General features: G+C 38.5%; 1 protein-coding gene across 1 annotated transcript in view; it reads right to left on the reverse strand.

Moving 5' to 3' along the window:
• The window catches only part of IGF1 (insulin like growth factor 1), a 37885-nt gene extending 20980 nt beyond the window's left edge, over window positions 1–16905 (reverse strand). Inside the window, 3 exon segments of the mRNA XM_085886559.1 lie at window positions 14274–14427; window positions 16560–16657; window positions 16660–16905. Of these exon segments, the coding sequence (XP_085742685.1) occupies window positions 14274–14427; window positions 16560–16657; window positions 16660–16765 (358 nt within the window). The 5' untranslated portion in view covers window positions 16766–16905.
• Between the last annotated feature and the right edge of the window lie 1330 nt (window positions 16906–18235).

The following is an 18235-nucleotide window of genomic DNA, read 5'->3' on the forward strand; positions in this document are numbered from 1 at the left end:
ATATATATATATATATATATATATATATATATATATATATATAAATACACATTCCCAAGAGATCCTGCCCTCCGTGCAGGGAGAACCAGCATCGGTTATTAGTGTTTGCAGTTTTGATACATGTGCCTGTGTCCACCCATGCACACAATAACCAACTTTTTTTAGATCCTCATGGAGGATCTCTAAGTCTTACTCACGTTGTTGCTCTTCATCTTCTTCTTGTGGACTTTTTTGTTTCACAGCCTACAGTTTTCATCGAAACTTCCTGAAACTTCCAAAATATCTCCGCTAATGGAAATCGCCTAAAAAATTATCTCCAAAACTTGGCAAGCTTTTTGAATTGTTTGCGGGAATCGAACAGGGCATTAGCAGAGATGAATTAGCGCACATATGATACATCACTATGACGTCATATCAATTTTCATGACGTCATTCCTATTTTTTGACATTTTTTGTTTCACAACCCAGAGTTTTCATCGGATCTTCGTAAAACTTGCCATGTATATGCCGAAAGCCCACACGCAGGCAGTAACCATCTCCGATTTTGGAAATTCTTCCTAGAAAAAAGTTGACGTCATAATATCGCCGCTGATGGAAATCGTCTATACCATTATCTCCGAAACTCGGCAAACTGTTTGAATTTTGTTTGTGGGAGTCAGCCGGGCATTAGCACAGATAATTTATCGCAAACCTGATATATCACAATTACGTCATATTCGTTTTATGACGTCATCATTAAGAGGACGAGGATCTTAGCTCATGTGAGCTTTTTTTTTCCGCTGCACGGGGAGTCTTGTTATTCTTCTTTTGCCTCCGGTGATGATGTCATACCTCACCAACACGTAATTAATAACACCTCACTGCCTCGTTAATGAAAAAAACCCACAAACCCTCATCTTTTCTTAACCTGTTAATCCACCCCAAACCCAACTCCTTCAAATTCTCTGCTTTCCTTGGTGAAAATCCCTGTAGTGTCCATCTTGTATTCCCCTTGTTTCCCCGCCCCATCCCTCTCCCTTCCACAGATCTAATGTCTCTGTTCCCACTGTTTTGTCTTTCCCTCTCCCGCCCCTCTTTTCTCCTGCCCCCCTCCCACCCAGCCCCCTTGTTGTGCTTTTTGTGTTAGCTCTCATATGCGCCTCGACAATGTATACCAAAAAAGCCGAAAAAAACACCTCACGGCCACGGTATTACAAACACCTCACCACCACGTTATTAAAAAATACCTCACCACCACATAACCACCACGTTATTGAAAACACCTCACTTCCACATAACCGCCATGCTATTAAAAACACCTCACCACAACGTTATTAAAACTACCTCACTTCCACATCATTACAAACACCTCACCTCCACATCATGAAAACACCTCACTTCCACGTTATTAGAAACACCTCACCACCACGTAATTACAAACACCTCACTTCCACGTTATGAAAAACCTCACCACCACTTAATTACAAACACCTCATCACCATGTTATTAAAAACACCTCACCACCACGTAATTACAAACACCTCATCACCATGTTATGAAAAACACCTCACCACCACATTATGAAAAACACCTCACCACCATGTTATTACAAACACTTCATCACCACATTATTAAAAAGACCTCACTCTGTCACATTATTAAATCACCTCACCGCCACCTTATTAAAAACACCTCATTTCCACATTATGAAAAACACCTCACCACCATGTAATTACAAACACCTCATCACCACATTATTAAAAACTCCTCACTGCCATGTTATTAAAAATACCTCACTGCCATGTTATTAAAAACATCTCACTTCCACATTATTAAAAACACCTCACTGCCACATTGTTAAAAACACCTCACTGCCACATCATTAAAAAGTCTCACAACCACGCTATTAAAAAGACCTCACTTCCACATTATTAAAAACACCTCTCCTCCACATTATTAAAAACACCTCACTGCCACATTATGAACAACACCTCACTGCCACATAATTAAAAAGTCTCACAACCACGCTATTAAAAACACCTCACTGCCATGTTATTAAAAACACCTCATAACCACATTATTAAAAACACCTCACTCTGCCACATTATTAAATCACCTCACCGCCACATTATTAAAAACACCTCATTTCCACGTTATGAAAAACACCTCACCACCACATTATTAAAAACACCTCACTGCCATGTTATTAAAAACACCTCACTGCCACATTATTTAAAACACCTCACTGCCACATTATTTAAAACACCTCACTGCCATGTTATTAAAAACACCTCACTGCCATGTTATTAAAAACACCTCACTTCCATGTTATTAAAAACACCTCACTGCCATGTTATTAAAAACACCTCACTGCCATGTTATTAAAAACACCTCACTGCCATGTTATTAAAAACACCTCACTGCCATGTTATTAAAAACACCTCACTGCCATGTTATTAAAAACACCTCACTGCCATGTTATTAAAAACACCTCACTGCCATGTTATTAAAAACACCTCACTGCCATGTTATTAAAAACACCTCACTGCCATGTCATTAAAAACACCTCACTCCCATGTTATTAAAAACACCTCACTGCCATGTCATTAAAAACACCTCACTGAATGTTATTAAAAACTCCTCACTGCCATGTTATTAAAAACTCCTCACTGCCATGTTATTAAAAACACCTCACTAAATGTTATTAAAACACCTCACCTCCACATTATTTAAAACACCTCACTGCCATGTTATTAAAAACACCTCACTTCCATGTTATTAAAAACACCTCACTGCCACATTATTTAAAACACCTCACTGCCATGTTATTAAAAACACCTCACTGCCATATTATTAAAAACACCTCACTGAATGTTATTAAAAACTCCTCACTGCCATGTTATTAAAAGCACCTCACTGCCATGTTATTAAAAACACCTCACTGAATGTTATTAAGAACACCTCACTGCTACATTATTTAAAACACCTCACTGCCATGTTATTAAAAACTCCTCACTGCCATGTTATTAAAAACACCTCACTGCCATGTTATTAAAAACACCTCACTGCCATGTTATTAAAAACACCTCACTGCGACATTATTTAAAACACCTCACTTCCATGTTATTAAAAACACCTCACTGCCATGTTATTAAAAACACCACACTTCCACATTATTTAAAACACCTCACTGCCATGTTATTAAAAACTCCTCACTGCCATGTTATTAAAAACTCCTTACTGCCATGTTATTAAAAAATACCTCACCACCACATAACCACCACGTTATTAAAAACACCTCACTTCCACGTTATTAGAAACACCTCACCACCACGTAATTACAAACACCTCACTTCCACATTATGAAAAACCTCACCACCACTTAATTACAAACACCTCATCACCATGTTATTAAAAACACCTCACCACCATGAAATTACAAACACCTCATCACCATGTTATGAAAAACACCTCACCACCACATTATGAAAAACACCTCACCACAATGTTATTACAAACACTTCATCACCACATTATTAAAAAGACCTCACTCTGCCACATTATTAAATCACCTCACCGCCACATTATTAAAAACACCTCATTTCCACATTATGAAAAACACCTCACCACCACGTAATTACAAACACCTCACCACCACAATAATAAAAACTCCTCACTGCCATGTTATTAAAAATACCTCACTGCCATGTTATTAAAAACATCTCACTTCCACATTATTAAAAACACCTCACTGCCACATCATTAAAAAGTCTCACAACCACGCTATGAAAAACACCTCACTTCCACATTATTAAAAACACCTCTCCTCCACATTATTAAAAAACACCTCACTGCCACATTATGAACAACACCTCACTGCCACATCATTAAAAAGTCTCACAACCACGCTATTAAAAACACCTCACTGCCATGTTATTAAAAACACCTCATAACCACATTATTAAAAACACCTCACTCTGCCACATTATTAAATCACCTAACCGACACATTATTAAAAACACCTCATTTCCACATTATGAAAAACACCTCACCACCACATTATTAAAAACACCTCCCTGCCACATTATTAAAAACACCTCACTGCCATGTTATTAAAAACACCTCACTATCACATTATTTAAAACACCTCACTGCCATGTTATTAAAAACACCTCACTGCCATGTTATTAAAAACACCTCACTGCCATGTTATTAAAAACACCTCACTGCCATGTTATTAAAAACACCTCACTGCCATGTTATTAAAAACACCTCACTCCCATGTTATTAAAAACACCTCACTTCCACATTATTTAAAACACCTCACTGCCATGTTATTAAAAACACCTCACTGCCATCATTAAAAACACCTCACTGAATGTTATTAAAAACACCTCACTGAATGTTATTAAAAACACCTCACTGCCACGTTATTAAAAACACCTCACTGCCATGTTATTAAAAACACCTCACTGAATGTTATTAAGAACACCTCACTGCGACATTATTAAAAACTCCTCACTGCCATGTTATTAAAAACACCTCACAGCCATGTTATTAAAAACACCTCACTGCCACATTATTTAAAACACCTCACTTCCATGTTATTAAAAACACCTCACTTCCATGCTATTAAAAACACCTCACTGCCATGTTATTAAAAACACCACACTGCCACATTATTTAAAACACCTCACTTCCATGTTATTAAAAACACCTCACTGCCATGTTATTAAAAACACCTCACTCCCATGTTATTAAAAACACCTCACTTCCACATTATTTAAAACACCTCACTGCCATGTTATTAAAAACACCTCACTGCCATCATTAAAAACACCTCACTGAATGTTATTAAAAACACCTCACTGAATGTTATTAAAAACACCTCACTGCCACGTTATTAAAAACACCTCACTGCCATGTTATTAAAAACACCTCACTGAATGTTATTAAGAACACCTCACTGCGACATTATTAAAAACTCCTCACTGCCATGTTATTAAAAACTCCTCACTGCCATGTTATTAAAAACACCTCACAGCCATGTTATTAAAAACACCTCACTGCCACATTATTTAAAACACTTCATAGCCACGTTATTAAAAACACCTCACTTCCATGCTATTAAAAACACCTCACTGCCATGTTATTAAAAACACCACACTGCCACATTATTTAAAACACCTCACTTCCATGTTATTAAAAACACCTCACTGCCATGTTATTAAAAACACCTCACTTCCACATTATTTAAAACACCTCACTGCCATGTTATTAAAAACTCCTCACTGCCATGTTATTAAAAACTCCTCACTGCCATGTAATTAAAAACACCTCACTGAATGTTATTAAAAACACCTCACTGCCACATTATTTAAAACACCTCACTGCCATGTTATTAAAAACTCCTCACTACCATGTTATTAAAAACACCTCACTGCTATGTTATTAAAAACATCTCACTGCCACATTATTTAAAACACCTCACTTCCATGTTAAGAAAAACACCTCACTGCCATGTTATTAAAAACACCACACTGCCACATTATTTGAAACACCTCACTTCCATGTTATTAAAAACACCTCACTGCCATGTTATTAAAAACACCTCACAGCCACATTATTAAAAACACCTCACTTCCATGCTATCAAAAACACTTCACAACCAAGTTATTAAAAACAACTCACTGCCACATTATTTAAAACACCTCACTGCCATGTTATTAAAAATACCTCACTGCCATGTTATTAAAAACATCTCACTTCCACATTATTAAAAACACCTCACTGCCACATTGTTAAAAACACCTCACTGCCACATCATTAAAAAGTCTCACAACCACGCTATTAAAAACACCTCACTTCCACATTATTAAAAACACCTCTCCTCCACATTATTAAAAGCACCTCACTGCCACATTATGAACAACACCTCACTTCCACATCATTAAAAAGTCTCACAACCACGCTATTAAAAACACCTCACTGCCATGTTATTAAAAACACCTCACTGCCATGTTATTAAAAACACCTCACTGCCACATTATTTAAAACACCTCACTGCCATGTTATTAAAAACACCTCACTGCCATGTTATTAAAAACACCTCACTGAATGTTATTAAAAACTCCTCACTGCCATATTATTAAAAACACCTCACTGCCATGTTATTAAAAACACTTCACAACCATGTTATTAAAAACACCTCACTCCCACGTTATTAAAAAACACCTCACTGCCATGTTATTAAAAACACTTCACAACCATGTTATTAAAAACACTTCATAGCCACGTTATTAAAAACACCTCACTGCCACATTATTAAAAACACCTCACAACTACATTATTAAAACACCTCACAACCATGTTATTAAAAACACCTCACAACCATGTTATTAAAAACACTTCATAGCCACGTTATTAAAAACACCTCACTGCCACATTATTAAAAACACTTCACAACCATGTTATTAAAAACACTTCACAGCCACGTTATTAAAAACACCTCACTGCCACATTATTAAAAACACCTCACTGCCACAATATTACAAACACCTCACTGCCACATTATTAAAAACAGTTCACAACCTTGTTATTAAAAACATCTCACTGCCACATTATTAAAAACACCTCACTGCCACATTATTAAAAACACCTCACAACTACATTATTAAAACACCTCACAACCATGTTATTAAAAACACTTCACAACCATGTTATTAAAAACACTTCATAGCCACGTTATTAAAAACACCTCACTGCCACATTATTAAAAACACTTCACAACCATGTTATTAAAAACACTTCATAGCCACGTTATTAAAAACACCTCACTGCCACATTATTAAAAACACCTCACTTCCACGTTATTAAAAAACACCTCACTGCCACATTATTAAAAACACCTCACTTCCATGCTATCAAAAAACACTTCACAACCATGTTATTAAAAACAACTCACTGCCATGTTATTAAAAACACCTCACTGCCATGTTATTAAAAACACCTCACTGCCATGTTATTAAAAACACCTCACTTCCACGTTATTAAAAACACCTCACCACCACATCAAGAAATACTTCACCACCACATTATTGAAAAATACCTCACCATCAGGTAACCATCACATGATTAAAAACACCTCACTTTGACGTAACTGCCACGTTATTAACAACACCTCACTGCCAAATTATTAAAAACACCTCACCACCACATCAAGAAATACCTCACTGAGGAGAACTGAGGTATTTTAACTGAGGATAATTATGCGAGTTGCCATGTTGTCATGATTTTGTACCAAGCAGAATTCAAACATTTATTATGCAAATTTATTTGTGATATTCTTGATATCACATTTTTATAAGCAATTGCATTTGAAGATTTAAGTTTAACAAGCTCAAATGAGCTAAGATCCTCATCCTCTTATTGATGACGTCATAAAAACGAATATGACGTCATTGTGATGTATCAGGTTTGCGATAAATTATCTGTGCTAATGCCCGGCTTGATTCCCGTAACCAAAATTCAAACAGCTTGCCTAGTTTCGGAGATAATGGTCTAGGCGATTTCCATTAGCGGTGGTATTATGACGCCAACGTTTTTTCAAAGGAGAATTTCCAAAATCGGAGATAGTTACTGCCTGCGCATGGGCTTTCTGCATATACATGGCGAGTTTCACGAAGATCCGATGAAAACTCTGGGTTGTGAAACAAAAAATGTCCAAAAATAGGAATCACATCATAACAAGAAGAATATGAAGAACAACAACGTGAGTAAGACTTAGAGATCCTCACGAGGATCTAAAAATTGATATGACGTCATAGTGATGTATCATATGTGTGGTAATTCATCTCTGCTGATGCCCTGTTCGATTCCCACAAACAGAATTCAAAAAGCTTGCCTAGTTTCGGAGATAATTTTTCAGGCCATTTCCATTAGCGGAGATATTTTGACGTCATCACTTTTTTTTCTAGGAGGAATTTTCAAAATCGGAGATGGTTACTGTCTGTGCAGGGTATTTTTACATATATATGCCAAGTTTCAGGAAGTTTCGATGAAAACTGTAGGCTGTGAAACAAAACAAAGTCCACAAGAAGAAGCAGAAGAACAACAACGTGAGTAAGACTTTGAGATCCTCCACGAGGATATAAAAAAAATGTTTTCAAAAAATTTGAAGTTTTTAAAAAATTGTTTTTCAAATTTTTTTTTTAATCTTTAAAATCCCTTAAGAAACACATAGGAGAGGTAGGTGCATCCCTGATGTTTGGGACGACTTCACTATATATATGTATATACCGTATGTATGTACACACACACACACACACAATGAAAGAGAAAGGACAATGCCGCAACTTTGTCCCATTTATAATAAGTGGGCTTTTAAATTGAAAAGTTTTTCTATAATTTGTGTTAAAATGAAAAGTAATTTGATTATTTTCTCCAAAATATTAAGTGAGTTTTATGTCATCTTGATGTCAAATAAAAAAGTTACAACATAATAGAAAATATCTAGTCCTTTCTGTTTCAATATATATATATATATATATATATATATATATATATATATATATATATATATATATATATATATATATATATATATATATATATATATATATATATATATATATATATATATGCATGGGCTGACAGGATAGCCTTGAGTTACAAATACTTGCCTCTGAGCCGTCTCGCCTGGGTTTGAATCCTGACACAGCTATAAACTGTCATCTTGATGTTTCACAGAAAGGGTGATTCATCAATGTCCTGTCTACCAACATTAGTTGGTGGATGTTAAAAATCCCACATTGTCCTTCACGAAGAGGAAAGTGAGTTATGACCAGCACCCTGAAAGAAATTCCTGCCACAACTATAACTGGGAAAGGGTTGGCAAACCACCCAGCATAACCCTTGCCAATGAACAGCTTCAGCAGCAGTAGTGCTCTGTCAAGAGTATTTTACATAACATACATGTCATGTCATGTTTTATATATATATATATATATATATATATATATATATATATATATATATATATGTATGAACATGTATACAATATATACAGTATTTACTTTATAGAAGTCTAATGTGATATTAAAAATGGATTTGGAGAATAAAGAATGTGTAGTTTTGTAAGAGATTCTTTTTCTACGTTAACTGATTATCTTCATCGTCATCCCCTCAACGTTCTGAAATTTATCAAAGTTGTGCAAACACAACAATCAGACTCAACCAGTCGATTGATATCAATCTGTTTGGTTGTTGTTATAATCAATGTGATTTGGTGTTTGATGTAGTAAAAGCTAATTTGGTTGTTATATTATAGTCATATACGATTTCGGTGTTGTACTCATTGTGTTTTGGTGGTTGTTATTGTCCACGTGATTAGGTTGTTGTTGTTGTGAATGTGACTTGGTTGTTCGTATGGTGAATATGATTTGTGTTGTGTTGTAGTCAATGTGTTTAGGTGGTTGTTATTGTCCACATGATGAGGTTGTTGTTGTTATGGTGAATGTGATTTGGTTGTTGGTATGGTGAATATGATTTCGTTGTTCCTTTAGGTGGGGGTTTTGGGATGTATTGGACATTGAAAAGCTATGAAGTTATTGGCCTCATTGTGGTTACCTTTTGCTTGCGGGCCGGCCAGCACTGTCTGACTCCCACACCCCGATACACATTTTACAGCACCCTTTGGTGGCCTCTAAATGGACGTCAAGGCCAACGTGTGGTGGAGAAAAACCTTGCCCAGATTCTGAAGTACCGACACAATATGTGGGGCCTCTAAATGCTACGATTCAGCCATAAAAGAATAGCAAACAAACAAACAAACAAACACAAATACCTGAACATATTAATAAGATTTCAACGCTTTCAATGCAAACATGTGCCCGAGGCCACATGTAGTTGTTTTTTTTCTTCCCCATGCAGCGCTGATACCCAATCAACATTGGGTTATTTAGACTTTAGTAAACCATCAAGATTGATCTTTGAAGCTGTAACTAAAGTTAACCCGAGAATGCACCACGGCAATGATGGGCCACAAATGGCCTCATTTTCTTGTTGAAGGTCAGTCTCTTGATTTTCAGATATACAAACACAAACACATACAGATAATTACCTTACAAAAGGGGGTAGGGTGGGGTTGTGCCCATGCCCTGAGGTTGAATACCCCGGCACCTATCTAAAAATTGGTATGGATGATCCCATACATTATTTTATATGATTGTCAGACGTACACAAACATACAGGCACAGATAATTACATTACTGGGGGTGTGGTGGGGAGAAGGACTTGTATTTTTGAGGTCTGACCCTGGATATCCCCAGCACGTTTACTCAACTTGTTTAAACCGAATTTGATTTGGTTGTTATTATATTTAATATAATTTGGTTGTTGTTAGAGTGAATATTATTATGTGGTTGTTATAGTGAATATGATATTTGGTTGTTATTATCGTGAATATTTTTTGTTGTTGTTATAGTGAATATGATTTGGTTGTTGAAGTGAATGTGATTATGTGGTATTGTAGTGGATATGATATTTGGTTGTTATAGTGATTGTGATTTGGAGGTTATTATAGTGAATATGATATTTGGTTGTTATTGTCGTGAATATGATTTTTTTTTGTTATTGTGAATATCATTTGGTTGTTGAAGTGAATGTGATTATGCGGTATTATAGTGGATATGAAATTTGGTTGTTGTTATAGTGATTGTGATTTGGAGGTTATTATAGTGAATATGATATTTGGTTGTTATTATCGTGAATATGATTTTTTTTTGTTATAGTGAATATGATTTGGTTGTTGAAGTGAATGTGATTATGTGGTATTATAGTTGATATGATATTTGGTTGTTGTTAGAGTGATTGTGATTTGGAGGTTATTATAGTGAATATGATTTGGTTGTTCTTTAGTGAATTTGATTTGGTTGTTATTATAGTGAGTATGATTTGGTTGTTATTATAGTGATTATGATTTGGTTGTTTTTTAGTGAATATGATTTGGTTGTTATTATAGTGAGTATGATTTGGTTATTATAGTGAGTATGATTTGGTTGTTTTTTTGTGAATATGATTTGGTTGTTATTATAGTGAGTATGATTTGGTTGTTATTATAGTGAGTATGATTTGGTTGTTCTTTAGTGAATATGATTTGGTTGTTCTTATCATGAGTATGTATTGGTTGTTCTTTATTGAATATGATTTGGTTGTTATTATAGTGAGTATGATTTGGTTGTTATTATAGTGAGTATTATTTGGTTGTTTTTTAGTGAATATGATTTGGTTGTTATTATAGTGAGTATGATTTGGTTGTTATGATAGTGAATAGGATTTGGTTGTTATTATAGTGAGTATGATTTGGTTCTTTAGTGAATATGATTTGGTTGTTTTTTTGTGAATATGATTTGGTTGTTATTATAGTGAGTATGATTTGGATGTTCTTTAGTGAATATGATTTCGTTGTTATTATTGTGAGTATGATTTGGATGTTCTTTCGTGAATATGATTTCGTTATTATAGTGAGTATGATTTGGTTGTTCTTCAGTGAATATGATTTGGTTGTTATTATAGTGAGTATGATTTGGTTGTTATTATAGTGAGTATGATTTGGTTGTTATTACAGTGAGTATGATTTGGTTGTTCTTTTGTGAATATGATTTGGTTGTTATTGTAGTGAATATGATTTGGTTGTTATTGTAGTGAGTATGATTTGTTTGTTATTATAGTGAGTATGATTTGGTTGTTCTTTAGTGAATATGATTTGGTTGTTATTACAGTGAGTATGATTTGGTTGTTCTTTTGTGAATATGATTTGGTTGTTATTATAGTTAGTATGATTTGGTTGTTTTTTAGTGAATATGATTTGGTTGTTATTGTAGTGAGTATGATTTGGTTGTTTTTGTAGTGAGTATGATTTGGTTGTTTTTGTAGTGAGTATGATTTTGTTGTTATTGTAGTGAGTATGATTTGGTTGTTATTATAGTGAGTATGATTTGGTTGTTCTTTAGTGAATATGATTTGGTTGTTATTACAGTGAGTATGATTTGGTTGTTCTTTAGTGAATATGATTTGGTTGTTATTATAGTGAGTATGATTTGGTTGTTATTATAGTGAGTATGATTTGGTTGTTTTTTGTGAATATGATTTGGTTGTTATTCTAGTGAATATGATTTGGTTTTTATTTTAGTGATTATGATTTAGTTGTTATTATGTTGAATATGATTTGGTTGTTATTTTAGTGAATATGTTTTGGTTGTGGTTAGAGTGAATATGATATTTGGTTGTTGTTAAATTGAATATGATTATGTGGTTGTTATAGTGAATATGATTTGGTTGTTATTATAGTGAGTATGATTTGGTTGTTATTTTCGTGAATATGTTTTGGTTGTTATTTTAGTGATTATGATTTGGTTGTTATTACGGTGAATATGATTTGGTTGTTATTTTAGTGAATATGTTTTGGTTGTGGTTAGAGTAAATATGATATTTGGTTGTTGTTAGAGTGAATATGATTATGTGGTTGTTATAGTGAATATGATTTGGTTGTTGTTGTAGTGAATGTGATATTTAGTTGTTATTATAGTGAATATGATATTTGGTTGTTGTTATAGTGAATGAGATATTTGGTTGTTGTTATCGTGAACATGATATTTGGTTGTTGTTGTTGTTATAGTGAATATGATTTGTTGTTGTTATATTGAATGTGATATTTGGTTGTTGTTAGAGTGAATGTGATATTTGGTTGTTGTTAGAGTGAATGTGATATTTGGTTGTTATTATCGTGAACATATTTGGTTGTTGTTGTTGTGGTGGTGAATATGATTTGGCTGTTGTTTGAGTGAACATGTTTTGGGACATGTTGCCAGTCGAGGAGAGATGATGTTTCTCTGAACATTTCTTGCATGTTTGGACACTTGGACCGACGCCATCATCTTCTCAACTCTTGATCATGATCTCACTGCAGTTTCCTTCTGCTACTCCCCACTGTTTGTCTCATTCTTTATATCATGAATGTAACCTTGCGTGAAATCGCTTGAAATGCATTGCCAATTAAAAGGCCCATGCCCCCCCTCCTCCCTAAATTTATTATGGAAAATGGAGGAGGAAGAATTATTTCAATGGTTTGCACATGGTGTTGTGTGTTTGTTTGTCGTACGACTCCACCCACAGTTCTGGGCTGATTACATCCAGACTTGCTATACCTGATCAGCATGACCCCAAATAATGTGTAGGGATGTTTTTGTGTTTTCCGGTCGTCTTGGGGAGGAGTCGTGAACGCAAATTTTCAATGTAAATGTGCACCATGTTGCGCCGCCTCCAGGTGGGGGAGGGTATTACAAGTCCCCACCGTTTACAGTTCAGTGCTCATGTCCCCAGGTTTTCCAGTACAGTGAGGTGTTTAGAATTTTAAGTAGTAGGTATGTTGTTGTTTCATGCACCTAACCCGGGTTCCTTTTTTTTCTGCCTATACAAAGCTGTCAGTTACCAATACACCACCCAAATACAGGTATGCATCGGAAGAACGTGTTCCATTCTTGGAACAAGATCGCCTGTAGGACGGGTACTCTGTTCGTTTGTATCATTTGTGACATGTGGTAATCTAAGCTGATGTTATCCCCCCCCCCCTTCACCACTTTTAACACTAATCTAATGCTACTCCCTCCTTCTAAAGATTGTGTGTGTGTGTGTGTTCGTAGAACGGTTTGCACGTGCATGCTCAGGGGTGCTCATTGATTGATATCCATCCCCACTCGGTTGTGTTGGTCGGATGGTTTGCCAACATGTCCAGTGCACATTTCAGGGCCAGGGTCTGAATTGTTAGGGGCTTGTGCGCCCCCTGCAGGTGTGCGGCGGGGTGTGTGCGGCGAGGATTCCGTTTTGAACATCAAGTTATTTTTGAGCTCGTTGGCCCGCTTTCCAAGCGGTGATGGAGACAGCGCGGTGCAAGTTGGCTCGCTCGGGTGAATGTTACGCGGTGGGAGTTCAGGAGCAGCGTGCGCAGAGTACGCGGTGGTGGTTACAACTGCGCGAGCATGTGTTCGGCAGAAGGAAAGAGGATGGGAGGAGCTGTACGAGGATCTTGGGAGGGTGGTGACACGGAGCGCGTTTCCACCGGTGGGAGCGAGTTGCGTGCTTTGCCGAGAATAAAGCTTCCAAAAAAAATTGCGAAGGTGTAGATTTGGCATGTTAGGGGCTATCCGCCGGTGAAAATATTTTGCCATATGTAACCGCATAAGCTATCGGTGTGTTCAGTAACTGCCTCAGGTGTTACCCTCACCCCGGTCACTTACGAAAGTGGAATCCCCGCGTCCCACATACGAACTGCAGCGCGTCCACCAGCTCCGCTCCACAGAGGGTCTCCGGCGCTGCGCCGACCACCATGACCGAAAGGCTGAAAGTCACCGACAGGAGCAGGAGGCGGTGTGGTGGGAACCACCGAGACAGCTGTGACAGATGGGGTTAAAGAGAGAAAGTGTGGTTATGATGAGAGGAACAAAGTACAAGAAAGAAGGCAAATAGTCATGAGTGTGAGCACACCATAGACCGGGGTTAATGGTGAGTCACACCTTCTCGAATCGAAGGATGTGCAGCAATTTAATATATATATATAATAAACCGGAAATTGAGGGATGACCAGCTCGTCTGATCTCTGAGAAATTGGCCATTATAGAAAGAGAGAGAGAGAAGGGGGGGGGGGTATGGATGACCATATGGGCAGCCCCGGGGGCGGCCCAGCAGAGCCACAACGTGGGTGAGCAACCTTCTCTGCAACCGCGCCCAGGGGACCGACGAGGCTTGCCACGACTTGCCCGGGAAGGCGAATCGTGCCTCGCCGATGGGGACGCATCCAAAAATACGATGATGATTTGATGGATACCGATTCACACCTAAATGCGCTGCCCCGGTCACGTCGAAGACCAAAAAATAAAAAATTAAGACCATCGTGTGGGGTCCATTTGCCTGATAGTTCCGACGAGGTCACGAGAGAAGCCGCTAAAATGCTCTAAGGGGAGTGAAGAGGCATGAAAATGATGTACATGCGTAATACGGAGGTATCTTCGCGTGCAAGGACACGATGCGTTTGGAAAGTGCTGGGGACGATCTTTTGTTTTGTTGCCTTTTTCAAGCCACAGCAGAGCGCGAGTGTCTTTGCACAAATGCGGTACTCGGGCCACCATGCGCGTGCGTGCACTATATGCGGAATCTCCGAGGATTCCAAACCCAAGGCGAATCCCGGTGCAGACAATCAATGGAGACGATTTGTTCCCTCGGTGTTCAAGTATTACATCACAATAGCACTCACGCGGTGACATCATCACAATCCAGGTCCATCTCTGGAGGGAGGAGGGGGGGGGACATTCACACCCAGCAATCTAATTCACCCTGCCCACGATCGTGTCACGAGGCTCCCTTGATTCGCGTTTCGACCCGTGAGTCGGGTCCCTTGACTCGCGGTCCATACCCTGCACCTCTGCCTTTAGAATTCGACCTTCTGTGCTCACTGCGTCTGGGCTCTACGTTGGAAAGGGATGTGTTGCGATGTGTCAGCATGAGAGCAGACCACGATTCGGGCCTATGTGCAGCGTCATGGATTCTTATGGGCACCAGGCAGCAGTGATGGAGGAGAAGCGTCAGCGGTTTCAAAGCATTAAAAGCATGGTGGCTACAGCAGAAGTGATCCGACAAGCCACGTACTTTCTGGCCAACAACTACATTTGCCTCTACCCTCCTATTTCCCACTAAGCCCCACTAGCTCTTCCTGTGACCCTCTTCCCCTCTCTCCCACGCCCCATCTCCAACTCCATGGCCGCATCCTCCAATTGTAGAATGGTCTCCTCATGCTCTCCGTGATCGTCGGTCGCAGCGTTCTGCTGCAACACGACGACACGTCGCAGACACAGTCATGACACCAACGAAGCTTCTGCGGCTATTTTTAGCAACAAATGACATCATTGTTACAACCCTTTCTACAATATCTATTGCTTGCGTTGTTTTATTTTCCAAATTGATATTACATAAAAGTCTGCAAGCAATATCGTGTGAGCTTTGATTTAACCCCCCCCCCCCTCTCCAATCTTGATTTCACTCAATACATCCCACCTACTCACCCTCACTCTTCCTCCTCCCCCCCCCTCCCCACCTCCCACCTCGTCTTTGGTTACCCTTACGTCACCCCTGCAGTTGTATATCGAGGACGTAACGCGCTGTTTTTCTTTGTTTTCGATGAGACCGAGCAACTTTGCGCAGTTCAAACGCCCTGTTCGATGTCTCTTGCCAGTCCTCACGTGGGTGAAATGGCACCGAACACGGAATCTCCGTGGAAAAAAAGATCCGAGCCGATAGGTGCCAATGTACACACAGGTGCGCTACGTACACACATTCTGTCGAACATCATCATCGGCTCACATCGACTCGCTGTGCCAAAACTCATCATTTCACCCGTTCGGGCAAGCCCGCGCATTCTGCACTCGCAAGTTCCAAGAGGTTTGAAAAAAATCTCTTCCTTTTCATTAAAAATGAAAAAAAAGAAACAAAACAAACAAAAACATCCAGGATGCTCACGTTCACACCTCTACCTGTAACTTCACGGTGGCACACTTTTTGCATCGCACGTCATGAGGACTTGCATTTGCCTGATAGTCCATTATATGAGGATCGGGATCGATTGGCACGAAAATGCGCGCAACTCCTCCAAGTTTGGAGGAACGGACCACGGTACCTGGCAGGAGGAGCCGCGTCGCTTCGGACTGTTGCCGCGATGCGAACGGCTGCATGAATCCATGGCGGGCTTGGATCACGAATAGGAGGGGTGGGGGGTCGGGGGGGAGGGTGTTTCTGCCGGCTCAGGGCAGGGAGGGGAGAGCGGAGTAGGAGAGAAGTATGGACGCACGACTCGCGGCGGCCACCGAGCGAGGGGGTTCCTGCAGCACCCCGCCTTTATAAGAGTGTGTGCGAAATAGTCGTGCGCTCTCCTCCCCCAGCCGCCCACTGCCCTGTGAACACCCCACCCTCTCCTGCAACCGCCCACCCCAGGCGCAGCTCGTTTGCTCCGCAGCTGTTCAATTGATCTCACTGTGCAAATGAAAGTTCCTTCGTCCTATATACCTTGCATTGCCCATCGCAGCCTCCCAACGAGTCGCCTCTCCCTGTGCCTTGTTCTCGAAATGGCACCAAAGCATTTCTCCGGATCTCCCATCTTGCGCGTCGCACGGTCAATGATCTCTCGCAGACAGATCGATGCGACGCTCCTGTCTGTCTCGCCAGGGCACAGATTTCCTGTCACTCAACTCCTCAAAAAATGCGACCCATTTCAATGTGCGTTGTCTCCATGTGCGGCGCAAGGTCGTTTGAAAATTCCTTGAAACATGTACTTATATACAGCGCTTTTCCCTGAAACAAGAATAAAATAGTCTGAAAAAATAAATCAATTTTCATGAGTTTACTGATTAAACTCACCTGAACTTACCAATTGGGACCAAAATTATCATTTTTACTAATTTACTTATTAAACTCACCTGAACCAACCAAAGAATTGGAATCAAAACTTTCGTTTTCACTACTTTACTCATTAAACTTATCTGTATTGACCAAACAATGTGGAATAAAATTTTCATTTTATCTGATTTATTCATTAAACACAATGTACCGAACAAACAATGTGGAACAAAACGTTAATTTTCACTCATTTACTGATTAAATTCAGCTGCACCGACCAACCAATAGGAAACAAAACGATAATTTTCACGAATTTACTCATTAAACTTAACTGTATTAACCAAACAATGCAGAACAAAACATCCGTTTTAACTAATTTATTCCAAAAACTGACCTGCACTGACCAAACAATGCGGAACAAAACGTTCATTTTCACTCATTTACTCATTAATCTTACATAAACTGACCAATTGGGAACAAAACATTCATTTTTCCTAATTTACTCATAAAACTCAACTGAACTGACCTAACAACAGGAAACAAACGTTTTATTTTCACTAATTTACTTATTAAACTTACTTGAACCGAACAAACAATGGGAGGAAAAAACTTCCATTTTCACAACTTTACTCATGAAACTTACTTGCTTTGACCAGACAATGGGGAACAAAACTTTCATTTTCAGGCATTTAGTTAAACTTATGTGCATGGACCAATCAGGAGCAAAACTTTCAAATTCACTAATTCACTCATGAAACTCACCAGAACCAACTAAACCATATGGAACAAAACTTTCATTTTCACACTTTACTCATTA

This window comes from Eptatretus burgeri, chromosome 6, assembly GCF_056783735.1.
Source record: "Eptatretus burgeri isolate ZD-2024b chromosome 6, Ebu_testis_v1, whole genome shotgun sequence".
Taxonomy (NCBI): Eukaryota; Metazoa; Chordata; class Myxini; order Myxiniformes; family Myxinidae; genus Eptatretus; species Eptatretus burgeri.